Below are 22,928 nucleotides of genomic sequence, written 5' to 3' on the forward strand. Positions count from 1 at the left end.
ACTCTGGTTCTTACGTACTTTTTTCTTGATTGGTTCCTCTCAGGAGTAAAGCACATCTTCAAGGACCAGAACAAGAACAAAGAATATTTCTCAATTCTAAAAAGCTTGTGTTGTTACTACAGGCATACTATATCTTAGGAGCTATCAATCTGGGGCATTTTTGAAAAGATGCAATCAGTGAAGAAAAAATCAAGGTGGATGTGAAAAATGTCTTTGAAGCTATTTCAGTGGCTACTGCCGGAAAATGTTTGAATTTCAACTCTAGTAGGCATAAAATAAGCTTACAGAAAACACTGGTTTTGGAATCTGAATCAATGACCTAGAAATAAATCTCCAAGAGGGATAAGAAAATTTTGAAAGAGTAGAATCAAAGAAAATAAAACTGTTATCTCTAAATGGTTTGTAAAAATAATGTTTTGGGGTTACAGTTGGAAATAGGTTCATTTTAGAGCTACAGGTATTAATGATATACTGGAATTTTGTGACATAACACTAGACAGCTAAGGAGTAGATTTCCTTCAAAGGGGTTTATCACTGGAAATAACTGAAGGAAGGATCTTGTCTTACAATCTCACCAATAATAAAAAAAACCTTCTCCCTATTCTGGGTCTTTGCCATCTGGCATCTACTCCTGCCACTTTCCTGAGGTTACTCAGACCTCTTATTTTTTGATTTCTCTGCTCACCCTGTCTTCCTGAAACATTGTCTTCCCTTTGTTCCCATGAAACTGTAGGTTCCTGGCTCTCCTCTGACCTCTCCTTGCCTGGCTTCCCTCCGAATCATGGGCATTCTCTCAAGGTTTTGTCTGGTCTGCTTCTCTTTCTAATCCTGCATTTATGCTAACATGCGACCATGATTCTCCCACTCACACAGGCTCCCCAGCCCCAGGAGCTAACTGGCATTGCTTTGGCATTGCTTCCCAATATCCAATCAGCTTTTGAGGCTATCAGATTCTTTCTGTGTAACATTCCTAAGACTTGACCTTCCCTTCATATGTCCATTTCCTTTACTCTGGAACCTCATCGATTAAGCCCTAGTCAGTTACCATGGCTTCCTGTGGGCCAGCTGGTCATTCTCTGTACATCCTGCAGCCTGAGGCCACATGAAGATCCTTTTCATCATGCCCCTTCCTTGTCCAAGGATCAGTACATGCCTTGCTGAATCCAACCTCAGTGCCCCATACCTGCAATGACTTTCCCCTTTGTAAGCCAAATATTCTGCTTTCTCCAAGATCCAACATGAAATTCCTTCTCGGATGATACCAACCTAATCCTCTTCCACGGTGAATTTTAATTTCCTCAGCAATCATATCTGGATCACTCTCTCTCACACTCGCTTTATTGCAACTAAAGGGCAGTTCTTGTAGAGACCACCATAATGGGGGGTGGGCAGCAAAAGCATCTCCATGTTTGCTAAATTGAACTGAATTTACTGCAGCTCTGCCAAAATTCAATTTAAATTATATAAAGATTGAAGGAACGTAGAAAGCAGATCTTGCTTCAACCGTAACAGTTATTACTTCAATTTCTTAAAGTATAATAACAGAAATAGATACACACTAAAAGCATTTTTTTAATTAGGAAAATCAATGGAACAAAAATCTTTATATATTCTTCTTAGTTTTCTCTCCCCTGACATTTTAGGTGATCTTATCACTCCAATTACAAGACGGTCTTTTGGCGTCTGAAGAGCTACAGATGGATGACAATGAATCGGTAGACTCAAGTATGTGAAGGATGAATTGCATCCAGAAGGCTGTGGGTCAGAGAGAGATTTTCCAAATGGGAAATGAATTCTGACAGGAAGCTGCCTGCTGGGAAATGAAGGAAGGCTTTGAAAAGCTAGTAATCGTGATCAAATTGTAGTTGTGTTGACTGGTCAGAAATACACATGTGGAATCTACAATGCAGAAGTTGTTCTGAAAAGAACTTAATTATGCAGAAGAGGAAGCCAAAGATCTTTTAAAATGTGATCATCCACATCGTCAAACGTTGTTAATACGTCACAGATAACAGGTCTGTCTCACAAAATAACCTATGTTCAAAAGTTCTTTGCGAGGCTCATAAATCTTACCTCCTTCAAATCAAGATTAGCTCCTGACTAGGTAAAACTAGCAGGAAGTTGCTTTAATAAGATAGATTGTTTAAAAAAAATGTGAAAATTAAAATCATACACATGTATTTATACCTAATCTCTTCTCTATTATTTCTTTCTAATCATATGTGAAATGTTGTTTTCATTCATTCACTGAACATTTATTGAGCACTGTCCAAAGCTCCAGGGATTCAATGATTCCTACCCAAAATGAACTCACAGGCCAAAGAGGGGCACTCACAGGCTCAGTGGAAAGAAATGGAGAGTAAAGAACAGGAAATAACTAAAATGGAAGAAGTAACACTTAAATGGAAAATTTTATGTTTACTCCTAATTTACTAATTAAAGAATAATCCAACAAATCAATGTCAAATAAAGCCAGTGAAGAACTCTGCCAACTTGATCACAGTCAGATTCAGTTTTCTGAAATTCTCATATGTGAATGTGTCAAGCCAAGACAGCAGTGAGGAACAGTCTGGAACACTTAAAGAGGCTGAAAAATAGTGACTGTGTAGGTAGAACAGGCTTTTAGCACCTACAGATAAGAAATGGTTCCTACATTTATTTCACAAGAAATATAACTGTTGATACTTTTATCTTCTAGCTTGCTTTTGGCAATAGTTTATCACTATAAAAGAAATTTAGAATTATATATCATTATAAAACAATTCTAAAAGAACAACAGGGAATCATTACAGAAATTTTGGAAAATAACAAACGGTCAGAAGTGATCCATATAACCAAATCCTAACAATTCTACAGGAAACTGTGATACAACAAAGAAATTCTTGGAATCAAACAATATGCTCAATAATAATTTTAGGGAAACTGGAATAAAAGGCAACTGCAAAAGCAAAGTTACCTGGTGGCCTGGGGAGCTCTCCCCTTCCCTGCTGTATCTGAGCCTCTCCCATCCTCTGCAGGACCACCCGTCACCCCAGAAACTGCTCCCTCTTCTGAACTGCTTATTTCATCTTACCCAGTGGAACCAGACAGTGAATAACCTGCTACTATTTATTTTCCATGTTTTCACCTTTTCCCCCCAAATAGATCATATGCTGTTTCCTGAGGACAGGAAGTATGCCTTCTATTTCTCCGTATCCCCAGCAACTGGGAAGCACCCTGCACAGGATAAATGTTTGTTGATGAGGGTGCATATGCTCATTTTTAATGCTTATGTGAATATTAACAAAATCTAGTTGGTAACTATTTTGAAGAAAGGACCTGGGGTTAAAATCTTCTAATATTATATATTTCGCCTTATTTGGCAAGATTTCTGAAGCAGTCAGTAGAGCTTTGTATTATTTAGCCAAGTAAAAATGGTAATAAAACAATTCTCATTAAAAAAGTAAAAATTCATTTATTCTGAATTTTGAAATCTCTAAACTTCGATAAAATATACAGAGAACAAAAGGTTATCAAACCTTTCACTAACCAGTAACCCTTATTTGTCCTTCCCCTCTGCCAAACTCCAGTTTATAAAGTCATTCTAATATATCAGTGAGGAACACTTTAAAAAAATTTTAATAACAGTTTTAAATAATGCATAATTATATGGGGATATATGTAGATGTATAGCTGATTCACTTTGTTATAAAGCAGAAACTAACACACCATTGTAAAGCAATTATACTCCAATAAAGATGTTAAAAAATAAATAATGCACGGCTTCCCTGGTGGTGCAGTGGTTGAGAGTCCGCCTGCCAATGCAGGGGACACGGGTTCGTGCCCTGGTCCGGGAAGATCCCACATGCCACGGAGCAGCTGGGCCCGTGAGCCATGGCCCCTGGGCCTGCGCTCCGCAACAGGAGAGGCCACAACAGTGAGAGGCCCGCGTACCGGGGGAAAAAAAAAAAAAAGCATAATTGTCCTAACCAAAAAGGACCCACACCTTTTTTGAATTCCACCTACCACACCCCCTACACTTAGCCTATGTAACCTTCAGACTCCCAGGTTCAAATGCCAACAGCACAGGCGTGTCAGAGACAAAACTCACTGTGTAATCTGAGAGCTGACTGAGATCAGCTACACTGAGGAAATGAGACTTGGGATGGGGTGGGGGAAGGGAGAGGAAGCAGCAGGTGATTCTGGAGCAGTGCGATCAGAGGGCTCTGGGGACCCCTGAGGGAGGAGGACAGGAAAGAAAGGGTGAGCCCAGAGCCCAGAAAGGCAGAGGAAAAGCTCCCCCTCCTTCTCTCTCGGCATTTTAACTCTAACAGGCCCACAGGCATTAGGGCGGGATTAAAGATGCTGGTGGGCTAGCCTGGGAAACTAAGCAGCAGTTTACTACATTGTCGGGGCACTACACTCCAAGCTCCAGATGCAACTTTCCCAGACTTTAGAAACCAATCCGTTCTTAGTTGGGGACTATACTCTGTCACTTCCAAAAGGGAAAACTGTGTACTAAGCCCATAGTAAGTGTGCAATAAACACCCATTTAACTGATGGATCAACAGTGTACGATCTGATCACTGCCTCAAAGAACCTGATCCCTGGGGAGAAACTCAGGACTAAACAAAAGGAAAGGTTTCTTTTTGATCATCTTCCAAGACCTGCACGTAGTTTGTGAGAGTGGCCTGCGTTTAGAATTATGCATTATATTTCAACCATCACTGCGCATGAGATTGTGTGGTCCTCAGGAAGTTTATGATATGAGATATTCCTACTACAAGGATTTTGATTTTGCATCAAGCTCCACCAAAAGAAGGCATGTATAAGTACATATCGAGATAAAAGTACCTCACAGAGCTGAGGAGTGAACCTCTCCTGTCAAACGCTTTCCTGGAAACACTACAGCTGGGGGTTCTCTCCCTGAGTCATAAACACCCAGCACTCGCCTTCCAGGTGCTGCCAGCCTGAGGCACCCTCCGGCGCAGGGTCCTCCAGCTATCTTTCTGCTGCAGTTCCTTGTTTTAAGTGCTCTATAAGTCAGATTAAAGTATTTGTTTATTTTTTCATTAGCCGACTAAAAATAAATCTGCAAGCTAAGGATAAAAAAAGACACTTCAAACTCTGCCTTTGAAGCCCATTTCATGGCAAGTAATTGACTTCCCTCCTAGGGACCAGTTATAGATCAGGGGGAAAACAGCATTCAGAGCTTTCACCAGAATACCAGAGACTGAAACACGATTCGCACCCAGCTTACTTTCTCCTACAAACAAAGGTGTGCATGCCCTGTCTATCACGTGAAAGAACTATCACCATGTTTAGCAAAATAAAAATCTCTCTAAGGTGCTTGTCCCTCCTCCTCATATTTTAGGAATGTTACCTCCAGCTTTTCCAAAAATATCAACCACCCAGATACCAACGACAGGGTTTTGATAAGAAGAAAAAGTATAAGATTCACTAAAAAAGAGGGGTAACGGGATCTCGGCAACATAGTCTCCCTCCTGCCTGCAGGCCACAGAGCTTGCCCACTTGTCCCTACTACGTAACTTCCTATCGCCACAACCCTGTGGCATTCTGATATCCGTCAGATAAAAACATTCTGTATGCTCACATGACACTGTTAGAATTAACGGATGAGATGACAAGGCTGTCACACTGCTAAAAGCATGAGCTGTAGTATCCACAAACAGACTGCATTCTGGCTGGGAGAACATGAAGTTACTGCACTTCTCTCTAAGCCCTGCTTCAATAAACAAAATGGGGGTGATGATAACAGCCACCCTGGGGCTGCTGAAAAGAGTAAATGAAACAAAGTATGAAAAGCATTTAGTCTCCAGTAGGTGATAAAAATATTTAGCGGTAGTATGATGACAACCTAAGGGTGACCTCACAAAGAATCTAGTGTCTTAACTCTCAAGGTCAGCTAGAGAAGGGTTGGAGAGCTCCCAGAGGTCTTGTGTGGGGTTGTCAGCAAGGAGCTGCAGTCATTCTTGAGGGACACAGAAGGACGAAATTCTCCTTAGTTTTGCCACCTGAGAAAGGCTTGAAGGGCCCTTGCTTTTCTCTTGCCCTCCCTCTCCCTCTCCCTCTCCCTCTCTCTCTCTCGACTAGATAGAAGACAGAGTTAGGAAAGGAAATAAGACTTCTCCATTCCCCTTGGACAGAGAAGTTGGTAGAGTACATATAATATTTCCCCAAATTTCCCAAATGCATGGGTAATGCCCTCTTAGTACTATAAATATACAAAGTGTTTACAGTCTGTTTTTAGGAATAATGAAAAAGAACAGTATCTAGAATTAGACATCAAACTAAAAATAACTCTTAATTGGTCTTAGTTTAGGCAAATATGAGAGCCTTAATTTGCAAAAATTTCATGATGTATCGTCTCTCCAAGAAAGGTCAAACACTGAACCTCTCCAGTATTTCTTGCACAAAGGTATAGAGATGTACCATTTTCCTGTTGCATGTGGTAGGGCTCTCAAGGGAAGACATTATCCTCTACCAAAATCCATATAGAAATCTAACAGATGCTATGCCATTCATAGCAAACCAATAATTTTAATTATAAACTAAATTTCCCTAAGCTGGTCATAAAAATTTATTATGTAATAGTTGATACACACAAAAGAACAAATATATGTTAACAAATAGCTACATTATGAAGCTTGATAATAAAACCAAAACCTGTGAGCCCAACCCCAACTTAAGAACTAGAAAATTTCCAATATTAGTGTAGCTACCTGCGCGCTCCTTCCCGATCTCAGCCCCGTGGCTGGCCTGCAGGAGTAATCGCTTTCTTAAACTTTGAATTTATCATTCCCTTGCTCTTCAAAATATTTTTTTGCAAAGATGGATCTTCAAGTGTGTATTATTTACTTTGGCTAACACTGCAAAAACTTGGAGACCTTTATCTCCAAATGGATCTAAAGTTGGCGCCACAGAGCCTAGGATGTCTCAGCTGTTGCCATTCTTCCTTAATAGGCATTATGTGCCCGGCCCCTCATCTCCCAAGAGAGTCAACAGAAGTTCTAAGGATTCTCTCGGTTTGTGCCCACAGCAGTCACAAAATTTCCTGCATTCTCAGAATAGGTGTCTGTCTACACAGCTGCTGTCTGAAATGGGTAGAACTTTCTACCCACCCAATATGGGGGGGGGGCATGTCACTGTCAGCATCCCATCCTTGTTGATAAAACTGTTAAGAACTGCGAAGGGCCTGAGAATTCAGCCTCCTTGCAAGCTACCAAGGTAGCTTGCCACAGTTTCACGGATGCTGGCAGAAGATCCAGGTCTATTGGTTCAGAGACAAAGGACTTCACTACTCACGGCACAGAGAGCGGCACGAGCATCACACATTTGCATCAGTTTCCTGTACCCCCAGATTCTACGGGGTAGTGTGGATGGGCTCAGATAGATGTGCACACACAGGGCTGCATCACAGAAGAGGGACCTTGAGCCTATGGCGTCCAGCATGCCTGCCTTTTGTTCTGGAAGGAGACACTAAAACTCCATCTTCCAAGGATGTTCACTATACAAATATCCTTGAAAAGGGACTGTGGAGCAAAAAGCAGTCAGTGCCTTACTCATAAGATGTGTAGAAACAAGAGAGGTCCATAGAGTTCCCATAGTCAACCATTATCTGTTATACTTCAATTAAAATTTTTATTTAAAACGTTTTTAATGGTATGATTGTTTTAAATTCTATCTTGAATCCAGAAGTGACAATCATATTTACAGAGCCTCGTGGAGGAATGCGTGACGATGTGCAGGAAAGGGTCCCCCAAAAGATACTTGTTTATTACAGCTGACAAATACGTATTTTACAGGTTCTGGACTTCAGAGGCTTTGAGGGCATCTTTCTGACTCCATTTTTTATTTTGTTTTTGTTTTCTCTACTAAGCAAGAACAGTAATTTTCCTCTGTAATATTAGCTTAGAATTTAATTAATAATTCTAAAAGACATAAAGATCTGCTGTGAGATAGAACTATAAGAATACTGAAAGTTCTAGCCACGGTCTGCATGGCCAGCAAGCTTCCTTGATATGATGTAAGCTCATCTTTACAGTAAAGCCCCTACTTTACATTATCCTACGATTTGCACCTTTTCTTCCCAAATCTGCCAGTTTTCTCATGCTACTGATGTACTGACCTCTTCTTTATATTACTCTGTAATTTATGCCTTTTCTTTAAGTCCATCACATTCCCTGCATTACTAACAGACTGACCTCCCCTTTATATTATCCTGCAATTTACACCTTTTCCTTCTGACTCCATCAGATTTCCTAATGTCACTACTAATGTACTGACAGCTCACAATTTGTACTGCATTTCTTGCAATTTGTACTCATTTTTCAGAAAAGCTGGAGGAAAGCTGCCTTGTTACTGTGTGTCTAGGGCTGAATACCAGAGACTGCTGAGCGTGCGTGCTTCACTACAGGCCTGTGGACAGGGCTCCTGACTTAGGACGGCGATGTTACGAAGTGATGAAAGATGATGAGCTGGGTCCTAAGTTATTGACTAAGTATCAGTAGATGATGAAAAGGAAGATGTACATTTTGTTTTATATTTTAAAATTTATTTATTTTATTTATTTATTTTTGGCTGCGTTGGGTCTTTGTTGCTGCGCGCGGGCTTTATCTAGTTGCGGCGAGCGGGGGCTACTCTTCGTTGCGGTGTGCGGGCGTCTCATTGCGGTGGCTTCTCTTGTTGCAGAGCACGGGCTCTAGGCATGTGGGCTTTAGTAGTTGTGGTGCACGGGCTCAGTAGTTGTGGCGCACGGACTTAGTTGCTCTGCGGCACGTGGGATCCTCCCACACCAGGGTTCGAACCTGTGTCCCCTGCATTGGCAGGTGGATTCTTAACCACTGCGCCACCAGGGAAGCCCAGGAAGATATACATTTTATCATCTGTCCTTTAAGAAAATTTCAGGGGCTCCATAGGATGAGAAAAGTCTATCACAACTAACTTAACTTACATTTAACACATACTTTTTCATTGAGTTCAAATAAAAGAGAGGCTTTTTGACATGTTAACAAGTTTCCCTCAGTTTGTACTCTTGCTATTTGCCATATTTCCTCCCGGTCACTCTGAAGTAAGACTTCCTGCAGAATGTGCCACCTATGTGGAGTTTGAAATGAATTAGAGTTGGTAAAACAAAGGGAGGTAGGGTTAAGAAAAAGAAAATTCCAGATACAGGACACCGCATGAGCAAAGGCACAGAGGTGCAGGTCCAAAACCTTTAGGGAACTTCAGCTATTTCAGAGTGGCTGGAGCACAGACTGAGTAGGAAGGTGCCTGGAGCAGATAATGAGGATGTGCCATCTGAAGGAATCTAGACAATCTATATAATCGGGAGCCACTGAAGAGTTTTAGGCGAGAGTAATGTGCTCATATTTGAAATCAGAATAATCTCTCGGATGGTGGAATGGAGGCCACGTTAGAATGGAGATGACACTGGAGGCAGGGAAACAGATCAGGAGAGTACACAATTAGCTAGTAAGGAGGTGACAAGGGCATGTGTTATGGGCTGAATTGCATCCCCCTAAAATTCCTATGCTGATGTCCTAGCTCCTAGTACTTCAGAATGCGATTCTATTTGGAGACAGGGTCTTAAGAGACAGCCACTGGTCTCAGAAGAAACCAATCCTGCTGACACCTTGATCTCAGACTTCTAGCCCCAGAATTGTGGGACAATAAATTTCTGTTGTTTAAGCCATCCCATCTGTGGCAGTTGTTATGCCAGACTATGACAGCCTGGATCAAGGATGGTGAGCAGGAAGAAACCTGAGACAGACTTGGGTGGTAGAATACCCAAACTCTGGTGACCAGCTGGTATAAGTGGTCAAGAAAGAAGTTGATTTAGAGGATCCTGGTATGGGGAACTGGGTAGACGGCCATATCATGGACTAAGGAAAGTAATACAAGAAAAGAGAAAGATCGGCAGTTCTGAGGTAAAAGGCAACATCAAGCATTCACAACATGTGGAGTTCAGTAGGATGTGAAGACATGGGTCTGGAATTCAGAAAACAGGACTGAGATCAAGGCAGGGAACTGGAAGTCCTCCACGCGGAAGTGGAGGCTGTGAATGAAATCTCCCAGAGGAAGTACACTGGTGTAAAGGAGAATATTGGAAGGAGGATGCATCCAGTGAAGGAGATAGAAAGGGATGCATAGGTAGGACCGGACCCAGGAACGACGATCGTCACAGACATCAGTGGAAAAGGGTGTTCAAAGAGGGAGTGGTCATCAGGGTTGAATGTTGAAAAGAGGTCAGAGACTTAAGATTATCCATTGAATCTGTCAATTAGGAGCTTATTGGTGAACTCAGCAAAATTATTCAGTAGCGCTGTCAGAGGTGAAAGCCATGCTGCACTGAGTTGACAAGTAAAGAGATTGGGGGTAAATGAAAACGGCAGGCACAGATCACTCTTGCAAGAAGCTTGGCTAAGTTGGAGCTGGAGGTGATGCAGGGCTCAGGGTGGGTTTTCTCATCATGATCATCATCAGTAGTGGTGGTGCTGGCAGTGGTGGAGGAGGAGGGGCGGGGGGAATAGTACTACTGAGCAGGTAGGTGGTCACATCGTAAGGTCAGAGGGTGCTGGGCCTGCCTCTCTGACATGTTATTTCTTCAAGATGAAATCAAACATCATCTTTACAATGAGTTGTTCTAACTCCCATTTGGGGTGGCTGATTTGGATTAGAGTAATTTGCTGTTCAAAGTATGGTCATGGGTGCAGGCAGCCCATTGGTGGAGAATCCCTCATAGATTTCTCTGCAAGGTGAGGTAGATTATATTCATTTGATATCATGAAGGGGTAAGTTGGGTCAGGGGAAAAATAAGAGGGGGACAGGAAATCAAGAAGGAGGTGAAGAGGAACTTTATCCCCTGGCAACACCTGTCATGGCTGAAGCTAGGTGAATTCGAGTCCCTTGCTATGCATTTACTCTCCCACCAGACTGCAAGTTCCCTGCCTGCAGCAGTAAGTTACCTAGAGCACCCACACAGTGCCAGGCACCTAGAAGGAGCCCAATCAATTCGTAATGAGAGCTCTACCATGGCCCTACCATGTAGAGATCATGGCCCTAGAGCTAGGTCTTCATGCCCTGATGCCCAGTCCTGCCCACAAGGCAAGAAATGAGCCCAGTGAGTATCCACACCTGGATGTCTACATCCTCTCACAAGACTAGGATAGGTCAGGGAGGGATGTGTAACTGAGACGGTGAGAGACCACCTCTCCGGGTAGATCCCAAATTCTTTCTGAGTGAAATCAAGGTTACATCTAGGGAAATAGGGGAATGAGGCCGAGAAGAGGGTTTTAAAAGGCAGAATAAAGCAAACTGGATGGGGATAACATTTAACATAGGAAATCTGAAAACAATTCAGAACCAGGTGGCTATGAAATGTTTGTTAAGGGTTTAAGGTGCACATTATCTTATTTCATTTATAATCAGGACACCTTTCCCCACAATTTAGAATCTCTAAAATTGTGGTGCATCTTACAATAACTGGTATCTTAGCACTGTCATAGCTTAATGGGCAGACTTTTTTTTCATTAGTGGTACATGATATGAGGGTGCCCGAGAATCAATGGTGTCTTAAACTTCATGATGTGGTATTTTACTCTATGAAAGGCTATGGCAGTTGTTTTGATCTGCTGCGTTAAAGTACTCAGCTTATGTGACAAAGTGAGAGAGTGGCATGGACATATATACACTACCAAACGTAAAACAGATAGCTAGTGGGAAGCAGCCGCATAGCACAGGGAGATCAGCTCGGTGCTTTGTGACCACCTAGAGGGGTGGGATAGGGAGGGTGGGAGGGAGACGCAAGAGGGAAGGGATATGGGAACATATGTATATGTATAACTGATTCACTTTGTTATAAAGCAGAAACTAACACACCATTGTAAAGCAATTATACTCCAATAAAGACGTAAAATAAATAAATAAAAGTACTCAGCTTTAGCGATGGGTAAACTCTAAGTACTATCTCAACAAAAGAGTATCTCAAAAGGCACCCCTTCACATATTAAGTCACTGAGTAACTATTTTGAGAGCCCAACTGCGCACTTTAGTTGATCACTCCCAAAACAGTGAGCAGGAAGAACTCTAACTCACAGAAAGCTCTGTTACGCTACATCGTGAGTAACAACATTCAGGACCCAAATCTCAGGAATAAAAAGAGCCTGATTATGACCATTTTCTGTTCAATTGGTTCTACATCTGTAATTAAGTCTGTGCCTTCTCTCCAACACTGTGGAATGCTGATGACTTACTACATGGGTCAGAGGAAAAAGACTTGAGACTCTATTTCAAAAGATAGGAGGAAAATTCTAGCTTGCAGTTGGTACAGACTCTGAAGAATATTTTGAGACAGTCGTCTTTCACCAGATGAACCCTGTGGTAACTGCGGTACTACTGGGGGTTGGTAATGCTTTCAGTGTTTACAAGGTCAAATCTAAATTCATATACTGGAAATGTGTTCTATTTTCACTGCTGAATACGGGCTGCCTCAATTTATTTGCTTATTTTTAAATGCGTCTTCTGGCCTTTAGAAGCTATTATTTATATAAAGGTAGTTTTGAACTTTACAAACATGTTGGATGCTACCTACTGTCTACATATTTTAAATAAGGTTAGATATGTACAAAGCAACAGCCTATATCCAAAATAAGAAAATGAAAGATGGAAATCATTGCCAAACGCCTTCCTAAATCATATTTTAAAAGAATCATTTTCACAGATTTGTTTTTATCATACTGAATTAAAATATACTTTCTTAAAATATTAAACCATATGAATATCTAAATCTATTTTCAATGTTTTATACAAAGAGTATGGAAAACATTTTTTAGAGCAATCAATAGGTCTACTTTGGGCAGTTATTTTATTTAATGATTATTACAACCCAGTGTCTGTTTTTTAAAATTGACCTAAGAGACAATCTAAAAATGTGAATATTTATCTTAACCTTCTTTAAGATCTAAATTCACTTTTCATCTTGGCTTTTCTCATTTTCACCTTGTACCTGATTACTTTACAAGGCATATGTCTCTTTCTTCCTTTAATTGCTTTTTGTACCTCCCTTTTCATTTTTTACAAAATTGCTTGTTGTTAAGCAATGTGCATAACATTAGGATACACATTCATTATTCTAGAACACTGTCTACTTGGTATTATTTTCCTCTATTCCTTTACCTCATTTGAATTGACCTAAACTGTACTTTCTGCTTTCTTTTGACATTTCTTTCTGTCAAAACATGTTCCCCCATCTTCCTGTCCTTTGATCACTACTCAACAGCTATTGTATTCAAGATTTAGCCCCATGTTTTTCTGTTCTCCATTGTTTTTGTTAGGCTCTGGTGGACAGGCTCATAGCATATGGCTATTTTTCTTCTTAGTCTACTCTGCCTTCTTTCTTTTGTATTTAAAGACATTTAGGTCTTATGAAATTTAGGTCACTTCCTATTATTTTCCTTTTATGACTTTTGCTCTTCCAGATGTTGGTTTTTTCAGGACCACAGCACCTGTTCTGCTCTCTTCCTCATCTTACTGTAGTGATTATAATACTGACTATGGTATAATCCTATGAAGCCGCTTCACTTACCCAACTTAAATTTGTTCTATTTTTCAATGACCTACGATGCATTTAATTTATTTAGCTATGGGAAGCTGCCCAAAACAAAAAGTTCCCCCAGAAAACCAAGAAACAAAACACCAAGCACGTCAATTACTTACATATACCATAATTTTCTTTTACATATATGTCTGAATAAGTATTTTTGAAGAACACAACGAGCACACTTTACCTTTACCAAACCAAGCTAACTTGTAGCCTAACTTGTACTGCTGGGCTCATATAGATTCTTGTTCCTATTATTATTCTTGAAAACAATGATTTCTAAGTAGAGTGTGGACGGGTTTATGACACAGGGTTACCTGATATTCAGCTTGACTTACTCTGGTCATAACCTTATTAGGTCTTGCTTTTCTAATTGTAAAAAGAAAAAAGTGATGATTCTTCGCCTACTGTAACACAGGGATGTTACAGAGTTACAGAATAAGTTTAAGCAAGATTCAGTACGGATAAACTCTCTGGAACAAAGTTGTTCTATCAGAAACGTCAGAGATGTGTATGGGTACACATGTTAATATTAGTATATCCTCTTTCACATCTGGCCTATTAATACTTTTCAAGTTCTATTTAATCTAAACTTTGCAAGTATACCCTTCTTAATATTTATTTGTATGACTCCTTTCTCTTCAATACTGGACTGCACAGTCAGACGAGAGGGCTCAAATTAATTGACCTCATAGTCAAAGGTTCTTACCATATTTCAAATCGATCCTAAACTGAGAATTGGCTTCCATTTTATTTTCTTTTGAAGGTGGTTTATAATGAGTTGAAAAATAACAGTGGAAACTAAATAATAAACCGGAAAAAAATGTTAATCACTTAAATGATAAAAACATGCCAGCTATGTCCGTCTATAAACTCTATGGCTTACCGAGAGGCAGCTAGTGTAGTTGTTAAGAGTAGAGGTTTTGGAGTCAATCAGCTTGGTTCTCTGGACTATTTCACTAAAATGAAAGCGAATAAAACTTACGGAGCAGCAGGACATAGTGGCTACGAAGGTAAGCTTGAAAATTTAGAAGGAAATGCACCGAGTTAAGGACAGTCAAGGTAATCCTGAAGAAATTACAAAGCTCTAGGACTTATACTACTAGATATCAAGACTTATTATAAAGCCATATAATTAAGAGAGTGTGGTACTGGCACAAGGACAGACAAATAGATCACGGCAAAACAACACAGAGTTGATATTACAGTCTCTCAAGTCTGAAGTCAGTCTAGAGGCAGAATTCCTTCCTCCTCAGGGAATCTCAGGCTCTCTCTCTTTTTTTTAATGGCCTTTAACTGATTAGATGAGGCCCACCCACATTAGGAAGGGTCCTCTGCTTTACTCAAAGTCTCTTGATTTAAATGTCAATCACATCTTAAAAACATCTTCACAGCAACATCTAGACTGGTGTCTGATGAAAAACTGGATACCACAGACTAGCCAGGGCCACACATAAAACTAGCCATCACACTTGCATAGGCAAAGAATAAGATAAGACCAAAAAAAGCATGAATCATAAAAAGCTGATAAATTGGACTTCATCAAAATAAAGAACTTCTGTCTTTAAAAGCAAATGTTAAGAAAATGAAAATGAAAGTCACAGACTGGGACCTGTATCTGGAATATACAGAAATCTCTTACAACTCAGTAGTTTTAAAAAAAAAATTTAAATATAAGCAAAAGATTTTAACATACCTTCATTACAAAGGTGTGGATGGCGAACAGAACACAAAACAATTGTTTAAGTCATTAGTCACTAGGGAAGTACAGATTAAAATCACAATGAGATACCACTATACACCTATTAGAAATGGGTAAAAACAAAACAAAAAATGAATAATACCCAGTGCTAGTAACAATGGACAGCAAATGGCAGTCTCATATTCTGCTAGCGGGAATGCAAAACAGTAAAGTCGATTCAGAAAAAGTTTCCCAGTTTCTTTATAAAATTAAAACATATACCTACCATGTGGCTCAGAAATCACACTTATTAACTCAAAAGAAATGAGGATAAATATCCAAACAAAAACCTGAACACAAATGTTTATATAGCAGTGTCATGCATAATCACTCCAACTGGAAACAACCCAGTGTCCATTAACTGGTGAACAGATAAACTGGTACATCTGTACAACAGAACGTGACTCAGCATTTAAAAGGAATTAACCCCTGATATGTGCAACGGCATGGATGAATTTCATATGCATTATGTAAAGGGAAAGAAGCCTGAGACAAAAAATTACAAACTGTATGATTCCATTTACATGGCATTCTGGAAAAGGCAATAACATAGGGGCAAATTATCATCATCATCGTCGTCGTCGTCGTCGTCAGTAGTGCCAGAGACTGGGAGTATAGGGGGGGGACTGAGAGGGAAATAAATATTTTATATGTCGATTATGGTGCTGGTTACACAACTGTATACATGTGTCAAAACCCACATGACTATGATACAACTATTAACGGACAATTCTACAGTCTGTAAACTATACCTTAACAAACCTGACTTTACCATATTGGCAGTGAAAGCCAAAAAGATGAAAAAAACATCACATTAGGATGAAACTTAGTGGGGGAAGAAAAATTGAAATACGAGTTCAAAAAGAAAGGATGTAAAATTTCAAACTGGTAAAGAACTTTTTCACATAATTTTAAATGCTTGTTCACACTTTTTTTTTTTTTTTTTTTTGCGGTACGCGGGCCCTCTCACTGTTGTGGCCTCTCCCGTTGCGGAGCACAGGCTCCGGACGCACAGGCTCAGCGGCCATGGCTCACGGGCCCAGCCGCTCCGCGGCATGTGGGATCTTCCCGGACCGGGGCACGAACCCATGTACCCTGCATCGGCAGGCGGACTCTCAACCACTGAGCCACCAGGGAAGCCCTGTTCACTCATTTTTGAAAGAAAAATAACGACTGTCAAATCACTGTGGTATGTAAGTTCCACCTGATACACTTAAGAGTGACATAACAGCTTTATTTTTAAATGTCAGTGTTTATAATACACTGGAAATTATATGCTTTGCAACCATTAAACTTACTTTGAAAAGTTTTAGCTATCATTCTAAAAATGCACAAGGAAATGCATAGTTTTTAAGAATCCTTTTAGAGAAATACAAAGACTCCTGCTCTAGAAGATAGCTTCCCCCAAACTCTGCCACAGATGGTTTGCAGGTGTGGCAAGATACTGAGCTCCAAAGTCTCTTGGGCAGGCAGGCTGTTGGCCTTGAGCTAAAAGCAACTTGTCTGTTTACCTAATGTGCTTTTATTAATACTCTCATTGTCTCTGCATGCAGTAAGGTGAAAGAGATTGTAAGACACTGTCCTAGAGAAATTCTTGCACATGAGTACAGATGGAAAGATACAAGAAAACCTACTGCACAGTTAACTGAAATACTGAATAACTGAACAACTTAAATGTCCATCCACAAGCAAATGGATAAATAAAATGCAGAATTACCTTTCAGTGAGATTTTATGTGGCAGTGACAATGAATGAGCTACAAGAGCTCTATGTATCATTATGATGAATCTCAAAAATTTAATGTTGAATGAAAAACATCAAGGTCATGATCACATACAGTATGACACCATGTACAAAACATTTGAAAACATGCAAAACAAGATAACGGATTGTTTGTGAATAAATATCTATGCAGTCATACTAAAACATGCACAAGATTGATAAATACCAAAATATAGATCATATGGTTCTCTCCAGAGAGAAAGGGTAAGAAATCAGGGAAGGATGCATAGGGGTTTTCAACTCTTTGTGTAATATTTTATTTCTTAAAAAATCTGAAATAAATATGGCAAATGTTAAGACTGAAGACAGTTAAGTAGCTGAAATGCAAGTGTTACATTATATTACTATCTATGCTGTTCTGTGTTTAAAATATTTCCAATGGACACACACAAAAATTAAGTATGTATTTGGTATCCTAAAATTTGGCAGGAGTTCTGGTTTATTGTAGATGTCGTGATTTATAACAGATACAAAATCTTCAGAGTCTGAAGAATCAGAAAACTTGATCAAGCCTAGAGATTAAATATACACATTATTAACTTTTTAGTTAGCTAATTAAAGGAAACTAAACCCAAGGCCAGTCTGGACATCCTCCTCAAGTTCTAAGAAACTTAAAGAAAATCTGATGCACTTGAATTGGTAAAGGTCGAAAATTATATCTAACATAAATAACTTACTTTTCTGTAGTCTTTAATAAATGAATTCATTGATTCATCCGACAAGAACTGAATGACCATGTGCTCTGTGCTAACTTGAATATCCAGAGGAATCAAGACAGAACAGACGCATCGCTGCTCTCATGGAACTTTATAGCCAAGTGTAAGAAACAGACAGTAATCAAACAAAGAAAAAAGATCGTCTCAGAGATTGGTTAAGTGCCATAAATGATATAAAACTGGGTAGTAGAGATTTATTGTTGGGGGGAAGGAGGGATAAGGTGAAGCCACTTTGGATACAATAGGCCTCTCTGATGATGCAATGTTTAAACAGGGAACCATAATGCAAAGACCCAGAATAGAAGGTAGCAAATGTCTTGAACAACCAGATGCGTGGGACCGCATAAGCATAACAAAATAGACGTAAGCTTTACCAAGCCTATAGAAATACAAGGATATTTATCCTCAGGTAGTAGTTTAAAAGTTTTACAATTTGTTTAAAGCAGTTAAAACTAGAAATACCTTGTTTCCTATCCAGGAGCACTTTAAGTATCACACCTCAGTCATCTAGCTTGACTTCTTATCTGGTATTTCAGTAAAAATAGTACTTTGGTATTATACTGAAATAAAATAACACTGAGAATAAAATAACAAGGAATCCTGAAGGTACTTTCTGAATGACACCAGTAAAAATCAACCTTTTTCTAACATATGTACCGACCATTTAGAAAAGACAACAGACTGTAAATATATTCTTGGGAACAGATGTTATGGAATGAAGCAAGCAAGCTAAGGCAGGGATCAAAAAAGCAGGTGACAATGAACAGTAAAATAATATTACAGTAAGACATTAAACATCTGTATCATATTTCAGCACATGTGTTAACACTCAAACTTTTCTTGAAGCTATAATGTATTTTCTTGGGAATGGATATAGTGAACGGTGGATCTCTTCACTTCAATCAGAAAAAAATAATCTAAAGTAGACTTACAGAGAGGCAAGCTCTATCAGCTATATTAGTTACCAGCTATATCCCAGATGGCCATCTAGGGGTATTTAAAGACTACTACCTACGTCACTGTCTAATATACTGAGGTAGACAATGTGGTTAATACAATGAGAATTACAAGGAAGGAAATAAAACAGAAAATGCTGTCCTGTCTTTGTTCATAAACCATGATGCAGTGATACCTTCCCTGTTTGCAGTTCTAATTGCTACATCTCAGAAGATGCCAAAAGGAGGTATAGAAAGAATAGTGGAACTAAAATTAGTGGTCAAGAACCAGACAAGCCTTCTGTAGGAAGATGGAAAAACAAGAAGAATTCAGATCCTCTAATCCAGAAACAGGAAGGCTGAGGAAAGCCTATGAGATCAGGAAAGGTTTGCATATGATAATTAGAATGATTTTCCAAATCTGAAAATTAAGAGCCATGAAACAACACTGAAGATTAAAAGAGGTCATATGGGGACAATTTCTTTGAATCATAGCTGTATGGAAATGTATAAAACATCTTATCCATGAGGTGGAACAAAATGAAAATAATTTTTAAAAATCAATAAAGTGTTTGATAAATCATGGATTCTGAAGCCTGCGTTTGAATCCTGACTTTCTACTTATTAGCTGTGCAACATTGGATACGTTTCTTAACCTCTCTGTGTCTCAGTTCCTCATCTAAGAAATGGTCGTTGTGAGGATGAAATGAATAAAGAACAGTGTTTGACACATAGTAAATGCTTTAAAAACTTTAGTCATGACTCCACGTGCAGAAAAGAGTTAACATAGCTGTCCTGATGGCCATACTGCTTACAAGGATGGCCCTTGGCTGGCCTCCCACCAACATTAAGTCATAAGAGTGGATCACTGTGCTGAAAACTCTTTGTGCAACAATATGGTTTATGCTGAACCCCTGCTTTCCTTCTGGGAGTCTGGAATTTTGGTACATGCCAGGCAGAGAATACCTACGTGATCATCCCACAATAAAAATTCTGGGTGCTGAGTCTCTAATGAGCTTCCTTGGTTGGCAACATTCACACATGATGTCACAACTTGTTGGAGGAATTAAGCACATCCCGTGTGACTTCACTGAGAGCGGACCCTCGGAAGCTTGCCCCTGGTTTCCCCAAGACTGAGCCCCGTGTGCCTTTCCCTTTGCTAATTTTGCTTCATATCCTTTCACTGTAACAAATCATAGCTGAAAGTACAGTTACATGCTGAGTCCTTCCACGAATCATCAAAGCTGGTGGTGGTCCTGGGGCCCCATCAACACACTCAGACATAGATTATTATTAGCAATTATTTTACACTAGGTATAAGTATAGTAAAAAATGCATTTTAATAAATCTAGAAGTCAAGTTCAAGAAAAGAGACTTTTAGATATAACATCTTGATGAAAATAGAAAACATTGTATTGTTTCTTTTCATAAATAATGGATGAAAAAAACAAGTTGAGATTCAATGGCATGTTCATTCATTTATACCGCTATTTCCTGATAATATGCTTTTATGTAACATGAAAATAAATATTTAGCTGTTACACCTTTCTAAATGACATTCAAGACAAGAACAATAAGTGGTCAAAAATACTTGGGTACATCCTTCAAATAACAATAGAAGATACAGCATAACTAAAATGCCAGCATCACTAAACTGTAGGAATGCACCACTAATTTTATATATTTTCATCATCTCTTACAAGTAAGTGGTTAGTCTTCCCCAAAACTTAATAAATCCAATGTTCTGCCCAATAAATCTAAATGTTCTGTCTAAAAAATCAATATCTGGAAAAGAGAATTTAGAAAGAAAAGCCTGAGAGAAAAAGTATTTAATAATTCATGTGAGTTTCTATTTTTGGATAATCAGACCAATTCCCCCACTGAAAAAAACGAAAATGGTAAATAAGATACTAAAACAAAACTACCTTAAAGGCACTGAGTTAAAAAGATAGTGGGGACAGGCCATATTCTTGAGGCAGCTTGAATCCAAAGAGGTTTAGTGGAAACTCAGCATCCCAAGGCCACTTTTGCCTTGTGGTGTCGGTCCATATCTGAACTTGAGCTTTGGTTTCATGGCTTCATGGGAGAAGAGGCCAGGAGTCAAGATCCAGGGCTTGCCCAACATGGATCATCTCATAGGATAACTTTCCCACGTTAAGCTGATACCCAAAGGGTAAGATGGAAGTTGCCTTGAGCAAAGAAGTAAACGAAAAATAAAAGAAAAAATGATAAGCTATCTCTGAAAGGTTATGGCTAATTGATTGCCCTCATGTAGACTGGTACCCTGAATCTGAGCAAACCTTGAGTGGGTACAACAATTTCAACCTGTGAACTTGTTTTAACATGGTCTTGTACTGATAGTACACACACACACACACACACACACACACACACACAAATATCTTAAGTAAAATATTAGCAAACTGAATCCAACCATGTATAAAAAAAATAGCATGACCAAATTACATATACACACACATATGTATAAGCCATTCAGCACATTAACAGATTAAAGTAAAAAACCAATATCATCTCCTCGATAGAGAAAAAGCATGTAATAAAATTTAATGCCCATTCTTTTTTTTTTTTTTTTTTTTTTTTTGCAGTACGCGGGCCTCTCACTGCTGTGGCCTCCCCCGTTGCGGAGCACAGGCTCCGGACGCGCAGGCTCAGAGGCCATAGCTCACGGGCCCAGCCGCTCCACGGCATGTGGGATCTTCCCGGACTGGGGCACGAACCCGCGTCCCTTGCATCGGCAGGCGGAGTCTCAACCACTGCGCCACCAGGGAAGCCCCAAATGCCCATTCTTGACAGAAACTCTTGTGCTAGACTAGGGAGGAACTTCTTTAATCTGACACAGGATCTAATTATAAAACATCTATAGCTATGATCAAAGTAAGTGATAAAATGTTGAAGTCTTTCTCCCTGAGTCTGGGAATAAGATATTATCAACACTCTGGAAGTACTAGCCAGTGTAGTTAAGTCCAGAAAAAGAAATTAAAGGCATAGGATTGGAAAAGAAGAAGATGTTACTATTTTCTACTGGTATCATAATCTTCTTAGAAACACCTTTAAAAATCTACAGATAAATTTAACAAGGTTACTAGATATAAGATTGATATACAAAAATAAATTACATTTCTATTTAATTGTTTCTGTAAGTAATTAAAAAACAATTTTCAAAAGCTACCATTTTAATACCAACAAAACTATAAAATACCATATTATAAACTCCAAAATTGCTAAGAGATTAAATCTTAATTGTTTTCACCACAAAAAAGAAATGATCATTATGTTACCTGAGAGAGGTGTTAGCTAACACTAAGGCAGTGATCATATTGCAAGATATAAATGCATCAAATCAACACGTTGTACAACTTATACAACATTATATGTCAATTACATCTTAATAAAAAACTATAAAATATGTAGGAATAAATCCAACACAAAAAGAGAAAAACCTATTTGCAATATAGAGTAGTGATTAAAAGCACAACTCTATACCCAGGCACCTTGGTTTAGAAACCTGCCTCTGACATTTACTAGTTGTAGGATCTTGGGCAAGTCAATTAACCTCTAGGTGCCTCAGTTTCCTGTGTGAAATATCCCATATTACTAGCATTACCTCATAAGGTTGTTAGGAAGACTGAATACAAAGTAACAGAATGAGGCCTGGCACACAGGAAACCCTTAAGAGTGCTTTAGAAAGTGACAACCGTAATCATTATGATGATGATACTGGTAGTGTGATGGTGTAGAAAATTATAAAAATTTTCTGAAAGGCTTTAAAGAATACTTAATTAAATGGAAAATATACCATAATCATGGATAGGTAGGCAATATCATTAAGATGTCAATTCTCCAGAAAATCTGCAGACTCAATGCAATGTTAATTAAAATGTGAACAGGGTTTTTGCCTCTCAATAAGCCAGTTTTGGAATTTAAAACAAAAGACTCGATACAACCAATACACTGCTGCAGAAGAGAAGTAAAGAGGGAGAGTAGTCCTACAGATATTAAGATTTTATGAGAACAATGTGGCATTGGTGCAGGGATAGGTTAAGTGACCAAAGAAACAGAATAGAAAATTCATAAACAAAGGCAGAATGGCAGAGCTGTAGAGAAAAGAGGGCAGTCAATAAAAAGAGCTGAAA

The 22,928-nt window shown here is 39.1% G+C and overlaps 1 protein-coding gene across 11 annotated transcripts in view; it reads right to left on the reverse strand.

Annotated features, from left to right (window-relative positions):
- EFCAB11 (EF-hand calcium binding domain 11) overlaps positions 1 to 22,928 on the reverse strand; it is a 247,618-nt gene that overhangs the window by 166,675 nt on the left and 58,015 nt on the right. Inside the window, exon 6 of one of the 11 annotated variants that reach the window (XM_089908110.1) lies at positions 1 to 20,963. This exon is cut by the window's left edge and continues 20,358 nt beyond it. The exons of the other annotated variants lie outside the window; for them this stretch is intronic. Coding sequence (XP_089764236.1) covers positions 20,903 to 20,963 — 61 coding nt within the window. The 3' untranslated portion in view covers positions 1 to 20,902. The remainder of the gene's footprint in view (positions 20,964 to 22,928) is intronic. 11 annotated transcript variants of the gene reach the window in all.

This window comes from Delphinapterus leucas, chromosome 2, assembly GCF_059928025.1.
Source record: "Delphinapterus leucas isolate spDelLeu-1000000601 "Yukka" chromosome 2, BTC_Dleu_Yukka2, whole genome shotgun sequence".
Taxonomy (NCBI): Eukaryota; Metazoa; Chordata; class Mammalia; order Artiodactyla; family Monodontidae; genus Delphinapterus; species Delphinapterus leucas.